Source organism: Camellia sinensis, chromosome 4, assembly GCF_055761805.1.
Source record: "Camellia sinensis isolate YWXY chromosome 4, ASM5576180v1, whole genome shotgun sequence".
Taxonomy (NCBI): Eukaryota; Viridiplantae; Streptophyta; class Magnoliopsida; order Ericales; family Theaceae; genus Camellia; species Camellia sinensis.
The window spans coordinates 13228754-13249250 of NC_138964.1; the positions used below are offsets into that span (position 1 = coordinate 13228754).

General features: G+C 39.4%; 1 protein-coding gene across 15 annotated transcripts; it reads left to right on the plus strand.

The window, feature by feature from the left end:
* Positions 1-4627: 4627 nt before the first annotated feature.
* On the plus strand, positions 4628-19887 carry LOC114281491 (Pentatricopeptide repeat (PPR) superfamily protein). Of its 15 annotated transcripts, none has more exons than XM_028223953.2 (8): positions 4628-8139; positions 9456-9671; positions 11707-11764; positions 18134-18258; positions 18484-18548; positions 19219-19315; positions 19450-19510; positions 19607-19887. In XM_028223953.2, exon 1 carries the CDS (start codon positions 4766-4768, stop codon positions 8051-8053), a length of 3288 nt encoding a protein of 1095 aa, XP_028079754.2. In that variant the 5' UTR covers positions 4628-4765; the 3' UTR covers positions 8054-8139; positions 9456-9671; positions 11707-11764; positions 18134-18258; positions 18484-18548; positions 19219-19315; positions 19450-19510; positions 19607-19887. The 15 variants fall into 15 exon arrangements, with proteins under 15 accessions (XP_028079754.2, XP_028079749.2, XP_028079750.2 ...); XM_028223948.2 differs by having other exon boundaries at positions 19486-19510; positions 19595-19887; XM_028223949.2 differs by having other exon boundaries at positions 19486-19510.
* Positions 19888-20497: the final 610 nt, after the last annotated feature.

Below are 20497 nucleotides of genomic sequence, written 5' to 3' on the forward strand. Positions count from 1 at the left end.
ACTCTTGTTGCAAGGCATCCGCATACTCCGCAAGGGACTTCGGTATAAAGTAAGCTGGAGGGTCGAAGACCTCGGTCTGTTGATCATGACCGAGCTTCTCAACAGCCGCCCTCCAGCCGCACTTGAAGAACAGCTCCTTGGCAGCGTCGCACTGTTTAACATAGGCATCTTTTGCCTTCTTGTAACCCTGCTTGTACCCCTCCTTTCCGGCTTCCTCCGCGCTCTTTTTTAGTTGAGTTATTTCGGTGTCTTTTCTCTTCTCAAGCTTCACCAACTCCCGCAGATACTTGTCTTTCATAGCGATGGCGGCTTTCTGCTTCTCCGCTTCAGCCGAATTAACCAGATCGGCAAGTCAGCCGTTCTCTGCTTGCATCTCGGCCATTTTCTTTTCAGATTCTTCTAGCTCGGCCACCTTTGCCTCGGCTTCCGCCATTGCCTGCCTTGTGGTTTTTCTAAGCTCTTGGACTTTCTTGTAAGTAATGTTGTTCTTCTGTAAGGCCTGACAAAACGAAGAGTCTCTTGAGCCGAAGTGAAAGTTGGAAAATTTAGACAGAAAAAACGGACAGAGCTACTTACCAAAATCATAGACTTCGATGTAGACCGGATGGACTTCATCTCGGTGTTCAATTGCTTGAGGTGGTGCTCCATGTCCTTGGGGAGGCACACACTTTTGGCCAGATTAAAAGCCAATAGATGATCTTTTTCAGCAACAACCGAATCAGAAGCTTTGATGTCTCGGTCGTTGAAGGTTAGCTGCGGAGCCCATTTCGAAGATTCTGCTCGGTCAGTTTGCTCCGGTTGGAGGGTAGGTTGAGGACTTTGGGGGATGGATTCAACCTCATCGACAAGTTGCTGTTCGGTCGATGTAGATCGGGCGCGTTTGGAAGGGCGAGATGAAGAAGGCTGCTGAGAAGGGAGGGCCACAACGGCAGGCTGCGTTTCTAAGGATGGTTGCACTTCGGCCCTGGTTGTTGCGGTCAGAAGGGCCCTCACTCTGCTTTTCTTCGCCATCTCTTCTTCAGCTGTTAGTGGGACAAGTCGTATTTCGGGCAAGTTTGGGTCTGGTTCGGGTGCTTCCTCTAGAAGGAAATCGGTCACTCGGGCTTTCCGACGACCGCTATATCTGTAGGTCGGCTCAAAGCTTAGAAGCTTAGACCAACTTCTTTCCTTAATCCGTAGTGCGGCTCGAAGTATGTTCAGATTTGGGTAGCTGTAATAGGAGGCAAGATGAGCTAAGTCTGCAAAAAGGATACAACTGTTAGGTCGGTTATAACATCTGAAACCGAAGTACAAGAAAAAAATATAAAACCGAGGTAAACTTTACCAGGTTCCCCTTTCTTCCAGTTAATACTTCGGCCTGAGATTTGGGCTTGGTGATCCTCAAAATTGCCCGATACCCAGAAGAAGTCATCATCATTAACATCCTTATCCGGTGTATTTTTTATTATCTTTTCTCTACGTCGGCGTATCCTAAGGTAATAAACCCAGCCATCATCTTTGAAACCTATGGAGTATTGGTGGAAGATTTCGGCTAAACCGAGGTTCAGGCCTGTTTGGCGGTTTAGCTCGGCGATACCCATTATTATCCGGTATGTATTGGTGGATAGCTGGGTTGGGCATAGTCTGGTTTGCCTAAGAAATTCACAAATTAAAGGCTGGACCGGGAACCTTAGTCCGGTTTCTATAATGGATAAAACAGTAAAGGGGACGAATCCTTGGTTATTCCACGGAATGGTTTCCTTCCTGGCTAGGGTAAGGTGTACATCGTCTGGAATGCCATAATCCCTTCGGAATTCGGCCATACCACCAGGGGTCTCTACCAAGTACCTATACTTACCCATTTGTATAATTTACCAATAAGTTATATCGGTGCAAAAATTGTGCCCAGTAGCTCGGTTGAGCGCACGCAGGAGTGCCTGGGTAACCTAAGTCTGCAAAGTAGAAAACAAAGGGGTTAAGCACAGATCATTGGACTGTGCTACAAATTAAAAACAAGGTAAATGAGCCCTGTTTCGGCTTTATGGGCTGGTTCTGTTTCGGTTCTGCACAACACTCGATAGTTCGGTTTGAACTTATTGTGCGCAAGATCGGTTTTCCTTTAGGGATTTGTTATCTCGGTTCGAACAGTGGGTTTTTTTTTTCGGTTAAGCCACTAGGGGCAGCTTTCTGAGTTTGGTTTAGAGACTAAGAAAGCTGGCTTAGCCCCAAAGGCTTAGCTCGGTTGAAGACTAAGGTTCTTAGTTTAATGTATTCAGACTTCGTTCGGTGATCTTATTTCGGCTAAAGTGAATCAGGAGGTTATTTTTTGAAGCTACTGTCATCTCTACAAGTCCTAGTTCGGCTATTGACTAAAGTAATCTACCACTAGCACAAAAACAGTATCCTAGTTCGGTTGGGGCGAGATTTTGGATCTAAGACTAGTTTTTTACAGAAGTTCATATACACATGAGCTCTGTTATTATTTTTTCGTGAAAGTACAGAAGCAAAAGCAACAAATGGAAAAAAGTGTTTGCAAAAAGTATACAAAACAAAACTATATAGATGATAAAGCAGACAAAGAGCAAGAAGGATAGGCTTGCTTACCCGAATAAGAAAGAAGCTAGGAAATGGGGGCAATGGCAGCAATGGAGGCACGAACACAGCAAGCTCAAAACTCAGGGGCTCAGGAACAAGGGAGAGAAGAAGGTGAATGGTCCAAGAATGAAAAGAGTGTTTTGTGAAATGAGAGAGAGGAAAAAGAAAAGGGAAGAAGCGGGAACTGTTCAAAAATTGTGAAACACGAAGACGGCGTTGACAGCTGCCTTCTACAAATGGGAGCATGCCACGTGTATACGGAAAGGGAAGCGTTACAGTCATGATTGAAGAGACGTTATGACCGGACAAAGTGAAGTCCGAAGTAAATTTAGCTCGGCTGGAGAGGCTAAAGGGTTTTTAGCTCGGCTGGAAAGGCTTAATAACTTCAGCTCGGTTGGACTGGTAATCCCAATCATGCTGTGCAGATGGAATTAAGGGGCAATTGAGAGGGTAATTTTTGGTAAAAATTGGGCCGAGCTATGAGATGGGCTTTGTGGCCCAAAGTGCCAAAGACTTGGTGAAAAGGCCGCAATGTTACTCCGGCCCAGGGAAGGCCGCAATGTTACTCCGGCCCAGGAGAGGCAAGGCTACTCCGGCCTAAGAGAGACAAAGTTACTTCGGCACAGTGACTGTAAACGATACTTCGGTCCGAAGGCAACTTGGAGTTATACCGGTATTGGGGTTAGACCGGTCGAAAGTCGTTGGTTCGGTCTAAGACCGTACCATGGGTTCTACATGGAAAGCTGAGATAAGAAAGGGAAAACACAAGGACCGAACAAAGGATGAGTTCGGTTTATTCAGTGGCTCTGCATAGCCAAGCTTATTTCGGTCATATAGTAGTTTGGCCAAAGTAAAAACCATCCCACTTGGTTTAAGCAGTGGGGGAGGGTGTAAAAGGATAAGCATTATCCTTAGGAGTATGAATCCTAGGAGGACTCTGCATGGAGAAATACAAGTCCTATTAGGATTGTGCCACAGGAAACTTATAAAAGCTCACAAACATCACCTTGGAGGAGGTAATTGAACACAATTTTTCTGAGAATATAGAGCTTTTGTCTATCTGTCAAGTTACTGACTTAGGCATCGGAGAGGTTTCCGGCACACACCCGCCGACTAGCTCACGTTTGTGTTTTCAGGTGAGAAAGCAACGTCGTACGGAGGAGCGTGGACTTGGTCAACAGGATTATACGAGGAGAATTATTTCCTCCCCGTACAATTATTATTTTTTTTTATTTTTTTTTCTTTTCTTTTAATTTAAGACAGTTAGTTTGTTTTTTTTTTTTTGTTTTTTTTTTTCTCTTCTCTTTTGGCAAGGGTAATTTATGTATAGGGATGTGCTAAAAAATTAAACATTCTGCAAGTGAGTTGGGTTAGACTGATTGGATGATAAAATTGACTGATTAATTTTTAAAATTTTATTTTATTTTGATTGGATGATAAAATTGACTGATTAATTTTTAAAATTTTATTTTATTTTATTTATTGGGCTGTGTTATTTTATTTATTTATTTTTTAAAAGGTAGTCATATGTAAGGGTGTGCCAAAAAATTAGACATTTCACACCAACTCATCGTACAAAATTATATGGAATTAATAAATTTTAACCAGCAGTGATCAATCAATTAGGTTGGATAGGTTGAGTGATAAAATTGACTGATCACTTTATTAATTTCATATAATTTTATACGATGAATTGATACGAAATATCTAATTTTTTTGGTACATTCCTACACAACCACCCAAAAAAACAAAATAAATAATAAAAATAACACACAAAGTCAAAAAAAAAAAAAAAAAAAACTTTCGAGGCAAATTCGAGGCCTGTATCACGATTGTTTTTGAAAAGGAAAATGTCTCGTAACTCAAATTTTGTGGCTCAAAAGTGGCTCAAATGGCCAAAACGACGTCGTTTTAGCCATTTTTATGTTGTTCTGTACTCAAAACGACGTCGTTTTGACCATTTGAACCACTTTTGAGCCACAAAATTTGAGTTACGTAGCATTGTCGTTTTGAAAATGGAAATTTTGAAATCTTATTTTCGGCTAGAGTATTGATATCTGAGCAACCAAACAGATCCTATCATCTCCCCAAAACCATCCCTCACCATTGTCCATTGTTCAACACATCCTCAATCCTTCTCCGCCCCGACATCAACGTTCCCTAAATTCAAAAAACCCAAGACAAATAGTAAATGATCTTCTCTAAGCTCTCCAACACTAAACTCTTCTCTTCTCTCTCTTCTTCTTCTTCTTCTTCTTCTCATCACAATCCACCTAGAGCTCCAACCTTGCAAACTCTTCTGAAAAGTGGTTTCACTCCAACCCTGAAAGATTTCAACCAATTCCTTCTCTTTCTCTCTCAAACCCACAAATTCAAATCACTCATCCACTTCTTCTCTCAGATGAAATCAAATAATATCAAAGGTAATGCTCATTCACACTCAATTTTCACCTGGGCTCTTCTCAAAGAACATAAATATGAAGAGGCTGAGCAGCTCATGAAGAACCAGATGGTGGATTCTTCGCTATTGAAGAAAAATCGCATCTGGGACTGTCTGATACAAGGGTTTTGTGTCAACAGAAAAGACCCAGAAAAGGCACTTTTGGTTTTGAGGGATTGCTTGAGAATTGATGGTATATTGCCTTCTTCTTTTACTTTTTTTTCTTTAATTCAAAGTTTTAGCTCTCAAGGGAAGATGGATAGGGCAATTGAAGTGTTAGAAATGATGACTGATGACAGGATCAAATACCCATTTGATAATTTTGTTTGTAGTTCAGTGATTTCTGGGTTTTGTAGGATTGGGAAACCTGAATTGGCAGTTGGGTTTTATGACAATGCTGAAAATTCGGGTGCTTTACGGCCTAATGTTGTGACATATACCACACTTGTGAGTGCTTATTGTAGACTGGGTAGATTAGAGGAGGTCTGTAATTTAGTTTCTATGATGGAGAAGGATGGATTAGCTTTCGATGTTGTATTTTACAGTTGTTGGATTCATGAGTATTTTAGGGATGGAGTTCTTTGGGCGGCATTACAGAAATATAGAGAGATAGTGGACAGAAAAGTTGATATGGATACCATTGGCTATACTATACTCATAGATGGGTTTTCGAAGGAAGGAAATGTGGAAAAGGCCGTAGGCTTTTTAAACAAGATGAAAAAGGACAGGTTAACTCCCAATTTGGTTACCTATACCGCAATCATGTTGGGATTTTGCAAGAAAGGGAAACTGGAGGAGGCGCTCGTGGTGCTTGAGATGGTTGAAAACTCGGGCATTAAAGTTGATGAATTTATGTATGCAACTTTAATTGACGGGTTTTGCAGGAAAAGTGATTTTGATCAGGTGTTTCATCTGTTAGATGACATGGAGAAGAGGGGTGTTAATCCGAGTATTGTTACATACAACACTGTGATTAATGGGTTGTGCAAAGCCGGAAGAGCATCCGAGGCAGATGAGTTCTCAAAGGGGATACTTGGAGATGTTGTCACGTACAGCACATTGTTACATGGGTACATTGAAGAAGAGAATGTCATGGGGATGTTAGAAACAAAGAGGAGATTGGAAGCAGCTGGAGTTTGTATGGATGTTGTTATGTGTAACATCCTTATCAAAGCACTATTTATGGTGGGATCCTTTGAGGATGCTCTGGCAATTTATAAAGGGATGCCAGAAATGAACTTGGTTGCAAATTCTGTGACATATTGTACTATGATTGATGGGTACTGTAGAGTTGGTAGGATCGATGAAGCTCTTGAGATATTTGATGAGTTTAGGGCAACATCAGTTTCTTCAGTTGCATGCTACAATTGTATTATTCATGGGCTCTGCAGGAAGGGTATGGCAGGTGTGGCAATTGAGGTATTTATAGAATTCCATGAGAGAGGTCTTGCTTCAGATGTAGGTATTCATATGATGTTGATCAAGGCAATTTTTTCAGAAAAAAGTGAAGGAGGAGTTCTGAATTTAATATACAGAATCGAAAATTTGAGGAGTGAAATATTTGATACGGTATGTAATGATGCTATTTGTTTCCTATGCAAGGGAGGCTATTTTTACTCTGCATGTGATGTGTACGTGTTAATGACGAAAAAGGGATCAGTTGTCGAAAACAAGTCTTACCATTCAATCATGAAGGCACTTATGGATGATGGCAAAAAGTGGTTGACCCACCCTTTTTTGACCATCTTGGTGAAAAGGTATGGCATTGTTGAACCAAGATTAAGCAAGACACTAGTCCATTACCTGTGCATGAAGGACATAAACAATGCCATTAAGTTTCTTGATGTAATGAAGGAGAAAAAATTAAGTGTCACCTTTCCTGTTACTGTTCTTAGAACACTTACTAGGGATGGTAGAGCTTTGGATGCATATAAACTTGTCATTGGAGGAGAAGAAAATCTACCTGTTATGGATGTGGTTGATTACTCGATGGTGGTTGATGGCCTTTGCAAGGGAGGACATATGGATAAGGCCTTAGATCTCTGTGCTTTTGCCAAAAGAAAGGGGATTACCCTTAGCATTGTCACTTACAATTCAGTTATAAATGGGTTGTGTCGCCAGGGATGTTTTATTGAAGCATTTAGGCTATTTGATTCATTGGAAAAAATTAATATGTTTCCATCAGAGATCACTTATGCCACACTGATTGCCACTTTATCCAAGGAAGGGTATTTATTAGATGCCAGGAAGTTATTTGAAAGTATGGTCCTCAAAGGCTTTAAGCCAAAAACACGTGTTTACAACTCATTGATTGACGGGTATTGCAAGCGAGGTCAAATGCAGGAGGCCTTGAAGCTTCTACTTGAATTGGAGGAAAGGGGCCTTAAGCCTGATGAATTTACTGTTAGTTCTGTGATTAATGGCTGCTGCCAAAATGGTGATATGGAAGGAGCTCTTGAATTCTTTTTTGAATTCGAAAGGAAAGGTTTGTTACCTGATTTCTTGGGTTTCATGTATTTGATAAGAGGCCTATGTGCTAAGGGAAGGATGGAAGAGTGCCGGAATATCTTAAGAAAGATGCTTCAGACGCAATCTATTTTGGATCTGCTAAAGATAGCTGAAACTGAGGTTAAAACAGAGTCCATAGAAAGTTTTCTTGTCTCTTTATGCGAGCAAGGAAGTGTCCAAGAAGCCATTATGGTCCTGAATGAAATTGGATCTATATTTTTCCCTATTTCGAGGAGGTTTGGTGCTTACGATGGGTCTGAAAAACTAAAGGAGCTTTGTGACAGTAGAGATCTTGCTACAGTTGATCCTAAGTCTTTAAACGCCACTTGTGAAACTGATAAGGGATTTGGATTAAGTGATGCGGAGGCATTAGAGAACATGGTGAAAGCACATGGTAATCTAGATAAAAGATATCTATTGCCTGACTTTAATTCTTATTATGCCCTAATTGCTTCACTCTGTTCAAGAGGCGAGTTAAAGAAGGCTAATAAACTGGCAAAAATGCTCTCTGATCCAGAGAGAGGTTGCTAGTAAACCTGCAATAGTGGCTTTTAGTAGCTGCAGCTCCCTTTAGTTTCATTGTGGTGAACAAGAAACCATGCAGGTACGCCCTGCAGGTATGTACTACCTGTCCTTTCATTTTTTTTTATTGCTTTTTTTTGTTTGTTTGTTGGTTTTTGATCTTTACTGGATAGACTTTTCTAAAGTTATTTGTATGTGGATATTTTTTTATTCACTCTTTTCCTTTCATAAAATATTCTTTGGTAAAGTGATCTCATAATCAAAACGTTGTAGAACTTCAGGGAGTTCAGCATGTTGTTAACAATGTTGGATAACTGGATATAAATTTGTAGGGCCCATTTCCTAACAGCTTAAGCTTTTGAGACAATTGGTGACTTAACATGGTATCAATGCTAAAGTTGGAGAGGTCTTGGGTTCAAGTTTATCTGTTTGCATTTGTTCCTGTTTGCATTATGCTTATCTTTCTATATGTCTCTTTTTGTCTCCACATGCAAGACAGAGTTGCATGGGATGGGATGGAGGGTGTTGAATAGTTTGATATACATTGTTGAACCTGTATTCTAACAGTTTAAGCTTTGTTGGACAATTGATGACCTAACAGACAGCAAATCCTAAAATTTATGTGTGACTCTCTCAGTTATTTTGAAGACTTTACTAGCTTGTGTATGGCTGCAAGTTGTTGAGTAAAGATAATACAATTAGGAGAGGCATTGCAATTCAGTCGTCTTTTTGCTTTCAGGGTAGGAAACTCCGTCAAGTTCATTGGATAGCACAATATCTCTCCACATGTTTATGCACCATGAAATGCACACTAGCACATTAAATAATGGTTCTGTAGAGCTCTTGGCTACTTTCTTGTTTGTCACTGAAGAAAATTCTTAATAGAGATAGTATCATGGTTGGCATTTTGGCAGCACGATGGTTGTTTGAGGTGGCCCCATGGAGGTAGGGGCCAGTGACATGGTGGATGGCGCATGACTGTGAGATCGTATGGAGACCAAAAGGAGCACATAGGTTGTTGTGGAGGGGGAACAGATCTGAGAGAGGGAGAGAGCATGGTGATCGGTGATGAACCACTGAGAGATCGAGAGAGAAGAGAGGAGATTGGAGGGGTGTAGGCTTTCACTCTGTAGATCTAGAAATCATCACTGAAATGATTGGTATGCTAGATAGGGTTTTGAAGGGGTGATTGGGTGTGTCCTGTTGGGGAGTCCAAAAATGTATTTTAAATTTGTCATGGCTGGTCGGTGCACTTATATCCTAAATTTTGTTGTGAAGAAAATGAAGAAAAATATCTTGGTTCAAAATCCATTTAATGTTATTTTTGTGGATTAGCATTCATGTTCCTAAGAATGGGAATACTATTTTACCCATAAACTATTTTTTTGTTTTGTTTTTGGTGAATGTGTAGAGGGCCCATCCTTAGAGTCTGCTAAGGACTTCAATGAACTTAAAGCAATCTCCAGCCTTGGTCATTTGAACAGTCAAAAACTTGATCCATCACGGCTTGGAGTTCACTCCGGGCCCCCCAATGATCCCTGGCTCCGCCCATTGGAATAGGAGTGAAGTTCTCTTGGTGGTGTTTGAAGCTCAAAGCCACACATCATTCTCTACTTTTTGATTGAAGGTATGATATGTACTCCACAAATTATTAGTTTTAATTGTAAACAAGAGAACCTGTGTATAAGTTTGATTTTTTTTTTTTTTTAATAACAAATATTTTTCCCGATACTTGATTGCAAATTGTTGTTATAAGCGAACTCAATCAACAGTACGTGCTCTTCCAAGGTTTGAATATCCTCTGACTGACCACCCGTTTGAGGATGAAACACAGTGCTAAACTTCATTTTAGTCCCTAAGGCCATTTGCAAACTCTTCCAAAACATAGAAGCAAAACCAGATCTCTCTTGGGATACGATGGAAACCGGACTGGTGTACCATGCAATCGGATAATCTCCCATACATATGAGGTTTCAAGTTTGTTCGAGGATATAGTCAATCTGTATACAATCGCCTAAATGGCATCATTTCCAGTAGCAATCTTGGACAATTTAGTGGCGAAAAACCAGTATCGGGACTTAGGGACTCTTTTGTACTCATTTGTTCCTATTGAGGACATTAATGGCCATAAATTTGAACTCTCTGGTTTGTGGCTATATGTTGGACTTTCTAGTGAATGTCGTGTTTGATGTAGTTCTCATGATATTTGTAATTATATCACACTACAAGAAAATGGGCCTATTACGGCATTTAGAAAAACACCACTTTTGATATACAATGACAACGTGTAAGAAACGTTGTCTAAAGGACTGACTCAAACGGTGCCATTTTAAACTTAAATTGGTGACACCGTTATTTGTACAAAACTCACTGTGAAGTGGTGAGATCCACCGTTTTCTTTTTTCTTCTCTAACGCAATCAAACTTCTTTTCCTCTCTCTCTCTCTCACAAAATCAAACTCTCCATCTCTTTCTCTCGCGATCGAAAGCTGTCCGGCTTCGCTCTTTCCAGCTTTGCTCAAGGCGCTCCTTCAGTCTGAGTTTGAAGGATACTCATCTCTCAATCAGTCTGATTTCAACATTAATTTTGTGAGTCTCATTCTGTGATTTTCTGATTTTGTGTGTGTATACAAACTCAGATCTGTATATACGATCTCAGATCTGTTTGATATATATATACTAATTTATGTTAAAGGAGAACACAGATCGATCGATGGATTGTTATTTTACCTATCGCGATCAAATTCCCTCTCTCTCTCTCTAGATGGATTTGATCGATCTATTGCTTTTGTTCACATCTGTAAGTTTTAGGAGTTGTTTGGGGTGTTCTAAATAAGTGTACTTTTTGTCTTTTTGGACTAAAAAGCTGAGGGAAAAAATATGAATGTTTGGGTTAACTTTTTGACTTTTTGTGAAAAAATGTATATTAAAAAATTGTATAAATAAGTGTATAGGGGAAGTTATATATGGAATAGCTCGTACGGTAGTACACGCATGGGCCAGCGCGACAGAGGGTATAGTGTAGGAGATTGATTCTCTCAGTTTCGGGAATAAATTGGACGGTGCTGTGCGGCTCATGAGGGCCCACAATGGGTCCCGCTTTACTAATCGGAACTGTTCAATGTGTAGAACTCGTTGAGTACCATACGCTTGTAAAAAATCACATTGATTGGATATCAATAGCTATCTGATCGTGTTAGTTTTTCTTGTCAACTGTTAACTATAACACCATCCATTTTTTATACAAAATTGATTTGATCATGTAGTTACCGATTTTCGATCAACGTGATTTTTTACAGGCATATAGTTCTGGACGAGTTCTACATATTGAGCAGTTTGAATTATCAAAACAGGACCCTTGGTGGGCCTCAAGAGTCCAACATTTCCGTCAAACTTAGTGATTTTATATATGTAATTCTTGTTTTTTTCCCCTAATGGTAGTACAGGGTCAATTCTGCCCTGAAAATTGTGTAAATTTTGTTTGATTAAAATATTATGTATATTAATTTTTTAATATTTTTAATTTGTGAATAGTGATAACTTTTTTGCTTTTTTTGTAACTTTTTTGACTTTTTGGCTTTTTTGATACACCCCAGACCAGGCCTTAGTCTCTAGGTGCGTATTAACCTCCTGAAACCAACTCTGTTTTTGCTTATTTTTCAGTTCTCTCGTCGAGCTTCAGATCTGTTTCGCCTACATTTCAGCACGAACTCGCATAAAGGTCATGAGCTTCAATTCCTTTCTCTTTCTATCTCTTTGTGTACTTTTGAAACCGGCTCTCTTTGTTCTGTGCTTATCTAGGGTTGGGGTGTTTTTTTTAGTATTAATGTTTTTGATTTGTAGTGTAGGTTAATGTTAATGTTAATGTTAATGTTTTTGAATTTTTTTTTTGTTGTGTTGTGAATTTGGATCAGCTATATCCTTTGATTTCTGACCGAAATTTTGAATGGTTAAATTAGAAAGTTTGGTTGTGAATTTGCACTCAAGAAAGTTTCGCTATTGCTTTTGTTGTTCTTGGGTTTCAAATTATTATCTCTTCCACAATTTGTTGTTGATTTTCTTTTGTATATATATATGTATGTGTGTGTGTGTGTGTGTGGACAAATACTTATATAGAGAAATAAATGGAAAACTGTTTAATTATGAAGGACACCACTCTTTAGCAAGTTTGGCCTCTCTCTCTCTCTGTCTATGTGTGTGTGTGTGTTTTGAGATTATGCTTGAATGACTGCAGTGACTGTGGGTTAGACAAATGCGTATTTTTTGAATCAAATTGTTGGTTCTAGATTTGAAAGCATTGTTGACTATAACTTCTCTGTTTTGACTTTTTATTTGCCAATTTTCTTCGTATTTTTTGAAGCATCTTAAGAAACTGGGACAAGAAATAAATGTGTCTTCTATACTCGGTGATATTTTGCTGTAATATGTAGTGCCTGCAATGTTCTTAACTTGGGATTTATTTATACTATTTGAATCAAGGCTGAATTTAACACTTCCCTTCTTCTTTTTGAACTTTGATTGGAATGATATGAAAGAAATGATAATTTTTAAAACACTATTGAAGACGGCCACTTATCATTTTTCTTTTCTCTCTCTTTGAGTTTAGCTTGCACTGTCTCCTCTCTGAGTTTAGCTTGCACTGTTTTGATGGCTTATCTTGATAGAGTAGTTTCATGCATACAGTGCAGGAGGCTCTAGAAGCTGCCTTTTTCTGTCATCACTTTTTATACCACCTGGATTAGTCTAGTGGCTAGCACCATTATAAAATGTTTCATCTTAAAGTATTTCTTATGATTTTACCTGTGCTATGTTAATGTGACAGTCCATAATAGTGTGGGATATCATCACCCCATGTGAGGGGTGATTGTGCTGCAAGAGTTGGCAATGTGCAAAGCCTACACACATGAGCTGGCCATGTTAGGAAGCCAACGCAAGAAGAACCTTTAGCCATGTGAAGAAGGAGTTGGCACAAGCTGGCCATGTGCTGGCCAGCCCCTCCATCCACCATTCTGAAGTGTATAAATGAAGATGGGTGAGAGGAGAACAGGCAGAGAGAGTAGAGCAAGCCACAGAGAGTGAGATATCTGAGGCGGAGAGACCGTCTTCCTCGGTGTGAGCAAGGGAGACGGGTGAGTGGGTGAGTGAGGAGAGTGTGAGCTCCTCCTCTATTGTAATCTTTCTGTAACATCTCCATTGTTATAGTGATAACCGGCTTCTCTCCCGTGGACATAGGCATTGAGGCCGAACCACGTTAAATATTGTGTCTCCTTGAGTGTGGGTGTGTTTTTCTGCATGGAATAATTTCTATAAGGTCTTGGGCGGGATCTCAGATCCCAACAAGTGGTATCAGAGCCGGTGTTGTACGTTTTTCGAAAAAACAGAGTGTTGTTCCGAAACTGCCCAGAAATCGTATTGCTGGAAATGAGATTTTGAGCATACTAGGAGCAAGGGCTCGACGAGAGGAGTCCAGAAATATAAAGCAAACACCCAACGGAGGCCGGACGCGCCCTCACGCGCCTCTGGAAGTTGGCGCGTGAGTCCCAGTCGCGTCACGCGCAAACACGCGCCGTGCAGGCACCCGGCGCGTGGTCCCAATCTCACCCACGCGCCCCACGCGCGGACGAAGGAAGAAGACGAGTGGGCAGGCAGCGCGTGTCCACCCACGTTCCTGGAACACGCGCAGGCCGCGTCAGCGTGCCACGTCGTCAATACGTGGCGACACGTCAGCAAAGGTATGCCACGTGTTTGCCCCGTCAACCAGAGGCAGGGAAGGATCCAGTGCTTTGCGGCGATGAGGCGTACAAAATGTTTTGGTTAGATCGAAGCCATTTGGAGTCCGTTTTTGGTGATCCAATAGTGGTTTCCGACTATTTGGAGTATTCCGGACACATCCGTACGGTCAGATTTTGCAAATAAGTTTTTAAAAATTTGCAGTTTTTATTTTGGCAATCCGAAGTACTTTTCCGGCTAATTTGAGCAGTTCGGACTTCACAGCAAAGCCTGTTTTTCAAACAGAGATTACTTTCTGGATAATGGAGGAATCCACATCAGTTTCAGGGCCGATGATTCGGTTGAACGCTTCTAATTATGCGATATGGAAGCCGCGGATGGAGGACATCCTGTATTGTAGAGATTTGTTTGACCCTATAGCGCTAAAGGGGGTCAAACCAGATGGAGACAAGGATGGGGACTGGATAAAAACCAACCGGAAGACTGTCGGTCAAATCAGACAATGGATTGACCACAGTGTGTTCCACCATGTTGCCCAAGAGACAGACGCCTATGCCCTATGGATGAAATTGGAGGGCATGTATCAGTCCAAGACTGCACGGAACAAAGCCTTGATAATGAGAAGGCTTATAAACCTGAAGCTGAAGAATGGTGTGTCTGTTGCTGAACACACCAGTGAATTCCACAGCCTTGTGAACCAGCTTGCATCAATCAAAATGGAGTTGGAGAATGAGATGCAAGCATTATTATTACTCAGTTCCTTACCAGACAGCTGGGAGACGTTGGTGGTTTCTCTCAGTAATTCTGCACCCGAAGGGAAGCTGACCATGGGGATGGTCACAGACGCCTTATTCAACGAGGAGGCAAGGAAGAAAGAGATGGAAGGAGAGCAGTCCCATGCCCTTGTCACAGAAACTTGTCACAGAAAGTAGAGGCAGAGATAGAGAAAGGGGCAGAGGTAGAGGAAGAAGTAAAAGCAGAGGGCGTTCACAGTCCAGACAGGACAACATGAGGAGGTGTTTTTACTGTGATCAAGAGGATCACGTAATAAGAGATTGCCCAGAGAAAAAGGCGGACAGACAAGCCAAAGAGAAGGCTAAGGGACACGGAGGTCCCTCAACTACAGCAGTTGCAGTGAATTCCTCTGACGATGAAGAGGTGATGCTTACAATCTCGTCAGAGTTGGAGACACCCGGCTGGATTTTGGATTCAGGGTGTACGTTTCACATATGTGCGGATAAGAAGCTTTTCTCCACTTATCGAAGAGTCAGCGGTAGCATTATCCGGATGGCCAACAACACAGTGAACAGAGTTGTCAGCATAGGGACAGTGCGGTTCCTTACTAAGGCTGGAAGAAAAGTAATTTTATCTGAGGTCCGACATGTGCCAGGAGTACGGAGGAATCTAATCTCCCTGAGTATGCTAGATCTAAAAGGAAATTGTTTCTCATCTAGTGGCGGGGTTCTTCATGTACACAGAGGTGATAGAGAAATGTTGCAAGGCAAATTGTGCAACAAACTGTACAGACTGGAAGGAGAAGTTTTGACAAAGATGAGTGTTGTCAAATGCCAGTCGAAGGGTACAAAGAGAGAACATACGCAACCAATGCGTATGATTGAGCAAGGCTTTCTTCAGGAATGGCGAAAACGGTGCACGGGAACGCAAGGAGGCAGTTCAAAGGTGCACAGATCTGAGCCAGTGAAGCCAATCTTGAAGAAAGTTTAGAGCAAAGAAACCAAGTCTGTAGAGACTATGCCAGTGAAGAAGAGAGTTTCTTTTGCTTCCGTGTTAGAGACAATTTGCAACCTCTCAAAAGATGCATGGAAGGGAGGGATGCAATCTCGAGTCGCAAAGTGAGCTTTGCAATGCACTCCAATAAGGGGGTGCAAGCACTATGCACGGAGTTGCATAGTGGTAACTTGTACAGACCGGTGGAAGTTGTCTTGGCAGAAGGGCTAACTGTCAAACATCAGTACGGACGTACAAGTGAGACAGAACCGAACATCAGGGATTGCAGCACAGACAACGGGCGTATAAGATCGCTGGGAAGTTGTTCTGAAGTGCAGAAAGCAAAGGCTGGTTGTTCAGAAATAAGCTCCGAGCAAGGAAAATTGAGGATGTTGATGTGTCAAACTCTGAAGTTTTCTAGTTGCTCCCGTGTTCATCATGCAAGGAGTTGCACGGTAATGCAAGGGTATCCCGAGCAGGGGGTACAGGGCATCCAATCAGGGGGTGCTTGATACCTTGGCAGCAGGTTTTGTTGTGGATCACCTCACATGGGCTGAGGGGGTGATTTGTGGAATATCATCACCCCATGTGAGGGGTGATTCTCCATGTGCTGCAAGAGTTGGCAATGTGCAAAGCCTACACACATGAGCTGGCCATGTTAGGAAGCCAACGCAAGAAGAACCTTTAGCCATGTGAAGAAGGAGTTGGCACAAGCTAGCCATGTGCTGGCCAGCCCCTCCATCCACCATTCTGAAGTGTATAAATGAAGATGGGTGAGAGGAGAACAGGCAGAGAGAGTAGAGCAAGCCACAGAGAGTGAGATATCTGAGGTGGAGAGACCGTCTTCCTCGGTGTGAGCAAGGGAGACGGGTGAGTGGGTGAGTGAGGAGAGTGTGAGCTCCTCCTCTATTGTAATCTTTCTGTAACATCTCCATTGTTATAGTGATAACCGGCTTCTCTCCCGTGGACGTAGGCATTGAGGCCGAACCACGTTAAATATTGTGTCTCCTTGAGTGTGGGTGTGTTTTTCTGCATGGAATAATTTCTATAAGGTCTTGGGCGGGATCTCAGATCCCAACAAATAGACATACCAAAACACCTTCCAACAAAATGGTAAAATGATCCAAGTTAGCTCTAAGCCTTGGATTCTTGAGGTTATCCGATAATTATCTCAAGTAATTTCATATCTTTTTCGTTTACCTCCTGCACAATTTCCTCAATTACCTAAAATGTTCTTATCGCTTCTCATTATTAATGGTATGTTATACTTTCCCGTATCACAAATCTAGATTGTTAATATGTTAGATCATTGTTGTGTCATTTTGTATTAGCTTATCTGCATTTTTTTCCGTGTGTTTGTTTGCATGTTTTGTGCCAATTTTTGCACATATCTTCTGGTTGATTCTTTTCGTTATATGATTGAGTGTAAACTAAACCAGATCAACTTATTGGAATAATGGTGAAAGTAGTTTGTGGCCCTTTCAAGAGTTTCATATGACAAATTTGAGCGTGGACTTAGTCCAATAAAGCACCTACCTAATTACTTCCTCTTTGGCACCTATCACTCTTGACAAAAAATACAAAATCTAATGCTCTCAAAAAGACACAAAAAGGCAACAATGTGATTTAAATAATTTATGGTTTTTAGTTAACAAGTTTTTTCTTTGAGTTTTGCCATTTTAATATACTTTGAAATTCTGTATTCTTAAAAGGAATAGTTGTGTGCATTAGAGCTATCCTCCATATAATTTTCTCTCTTTTCGATGTTGCTAAATGGTCACACTATAGTTAAGAAATGTTATTGTGAATTATTTTTTGAAGCACTTTATTTATCATTTATTCCATTGTTCTGTTCCCAATCACTTTATAATTCCATTATGGTCCAAATTCTGTATTCTTAAGAAGGCTTGCCTCTCGGATCATTATGCTCTGTCCTATAAAAAATCCAACGGACTTGATGAGGTATACTTCAATTATCTCAGTCTTCAGTTTTAGGTTCTATTTGGTTGGATATGGATATTTCCTAGGGGGACTTATGAGTAGGGCCTAATGGACTTATTGTCCAATGGGTCCTATGATAATTAGTGACATTTTTCATCATACACTATTAAAAAACGTCACTAATTGTTAATTTTCAACAACAGTTTGAAAATTGTCACAAAAAATGTCACTAATTATAAATTTTAGCGATAGTTTAAAAAAATCGTCACAAAAAAAGTCGTTAATTTTCAACTTTCAACGACAGTTTGAAAAATTCGTCACAGAAAAATGTCACTAATTGTGAATTTTAGCTACAATTTATAAAAACCGTAACAAAAAAAAAGTCGCTAATTGTCAATTTTAGCAACATGTAAAAAATCGTCATAAAAAATTATTTTTAGTGACGATTGCACTAAGACTTATTTTCTATCGGACTTAATGACAATTAAGTCAAACTATTAGGACCTATTGATAGTTTATCCTATTTCCTGTGAGTGTATTTTGTTTTGGGCTGAAGAAGTGAACTTAGTTCTATTTGGTTCGAATTTGAGCCATTTGTTCTTCTTTTTCTTTTCTTTTCTTTTTTTCTTTTTTTGGTGTGTGTGTGTGTGAGTATAGAGAAAATCTGAAATTTGGCATTTGTCTCATGCAGATCAAACTGTTCTGTAAGGATTTTGATGGACGATTTAGTGGTTTCAAGATGATAACCAGGTTTTGCAAGCTGGTAGGCACTCGAATGGTTTAAAAAAGTTTGCAATGGTCCCCAAAGGATCAAAGGTTTGTTCTTGTTCTGTCATTGTTCATAATAAAATTGTTTTTTTCCATTTATCCTCTCTAATTTATATGTATTATGTGGAAGATTTTTACAATAGAATGTCTATATTATTGTACTTAAAGAGAAAGCTTCAGTAGCTTTATCCAATTTTGCTTGCAAGGTTCTTATGGTCATTTGCTTTGTTGTCATCCATGAACTTGTTAATAACATCATTATTTGTTCTACAGGAGAAGCAAATTTCCAAGAGGGAAATTGAATGGCCTGAGCATTCACTAGCATACTAATAAAACAGGTATATCCCATGGCTTAAACACACTAACCAGTAATTAGCAGACAGAGAGTAGTTGCTTATTCTTGTCTATAAATTTATACACATTATGTTAGTATCATTTCTTATTTTTATGAGTGATATTTTGTTAGTTAAGGAGCCTGTGTATCGATTGAAATCAAAGAAAGGGGCTATTGAGATCAAGCAGCACCCCCTACTTTGATGGCTTGAATAACAAGTGCTAGAAAATAAAGGATCCCCATCAGAGGATGGTGCTGGCACTGTCTACTTGAGTTTATCTCAACTTCTTGGTTAATATTTGTAGTGATTTGTGATCACGTACATCTTTTACCTTGATGAAGGAACTAACCTCTTGAAAGAAGCTCTAGTTTCCTAGCAGCTTATTGTGTTAGATTATCTTTCAAAAATTGGTGGTTCATGGTAGGAGTAATTGGAAAATGAGGAACTATAATTAAGACACCTCAACATGAGAGACCATCTGTCAGGTCAAAAGTTGTTGAGTTAGCGGTATTCTTGGCTCTTAATCCTCTGCTAGTTACTAGTGGGAAATTACTACTAATTAATTTGATATTTTTATTTTCTGCAGTAATAAATTTACAGATACTTTCCAAATATATATATATATATATATTTAAAATATGTTAATATTTAATACTGCTTTACTTTATTTTAGTTGCAGGTTTGGAATTCTATGTTTGCTGTGGTTTGGTGTCCTCGAAGAAGAGGGGATATTCTCAAGTTGCATCTTGCCATAAGTTCTCTATTTTCAAGTAATTTTCAATCAGATTATTACATTTATCTTGGTCAAGCTACACTGAAACTCTTTCCAAATTCTGACCCAATAGTTTTGTTTTAAATTTTTTTAAAATCATGCGAGGTTTTTATAATTCTGTTTTTGTTGAAGCAATCAAAGAAAGATGACTTCTTTGTACTATTGCAGGGGCATGCATGACAAGATGCTCGAGGTACTTCAATTAAATATCCTTGAGGCCTTTTTACGTATGCTGCCTGTTTTGTAATTTATTTATTTATTTTTGAATTCTATTTAGTTTTACTTGCAGTGGTTGTCATACTAGTGCAACAGGATGGTGAGGGTTAAAGATGATAATCAGGTTTTGGCAAGAGTTTCCAATGGTCGAGGATTTAAAATGAGAAAATATTAGGCAATTTTAATTTTTTATTTTATTTTATTTATTTATTTTTTTTCTCCGACGGGTTGTGTTTCAAGGCAATTTTATTTTATTTATTCTGTTCTGTGTATTAAATTTCTCTAATGAATTATTGTATTCGGTTGGATTTAGACTTGCTGTTATGAGAAAATGATAAGATTTTTTGTTATAAATTTTTGTTATGGGAAAATAAAAATAGAGATGGATAATGGGGTTGATTTGATCAAAAGTCTAAGATATCATATAATTTGATTATGATATAAATAAATAAATAAATAAAACAAAAAAAGAAAAGAAAAAGTGGCGTTTTATTTGAAAAAATAAAATAAAAAGGCCATAGAGTATTGTCATGCTTACGGCACAGTTAATTCCTTTGACGGTTTCTTTTAATTGAGGTTAAGAATTAGTAACGTATAGAAAAACGTCGTCTAAAGTCTTTAGTGATGTTTTAAAATGTCACAAAGATAAGACAACGGACATATCTACAACAAATATTGTAAATGTCACTTTAACATTGTGGTGTTTTTTGGGTCTATCGCGGGCTTTTTTAAACGCCTCTAATTCTAAAATTTCTTGTATTGCTTAGGTCATGTTTGATTCAAAAGACTAATAGTGAAGTATTAATAATCCTATTAAATTAGTGTAGGATTCACTATCCAATTGGATTAATATCCATTGGATTAATAATCCCATCCCTACCCCATTACTAATAATCCTACAAATTTGTTGGATTAATTATCCGTTGGATTAATAATCCTAAACCAAAATGTTAAAACAAACATG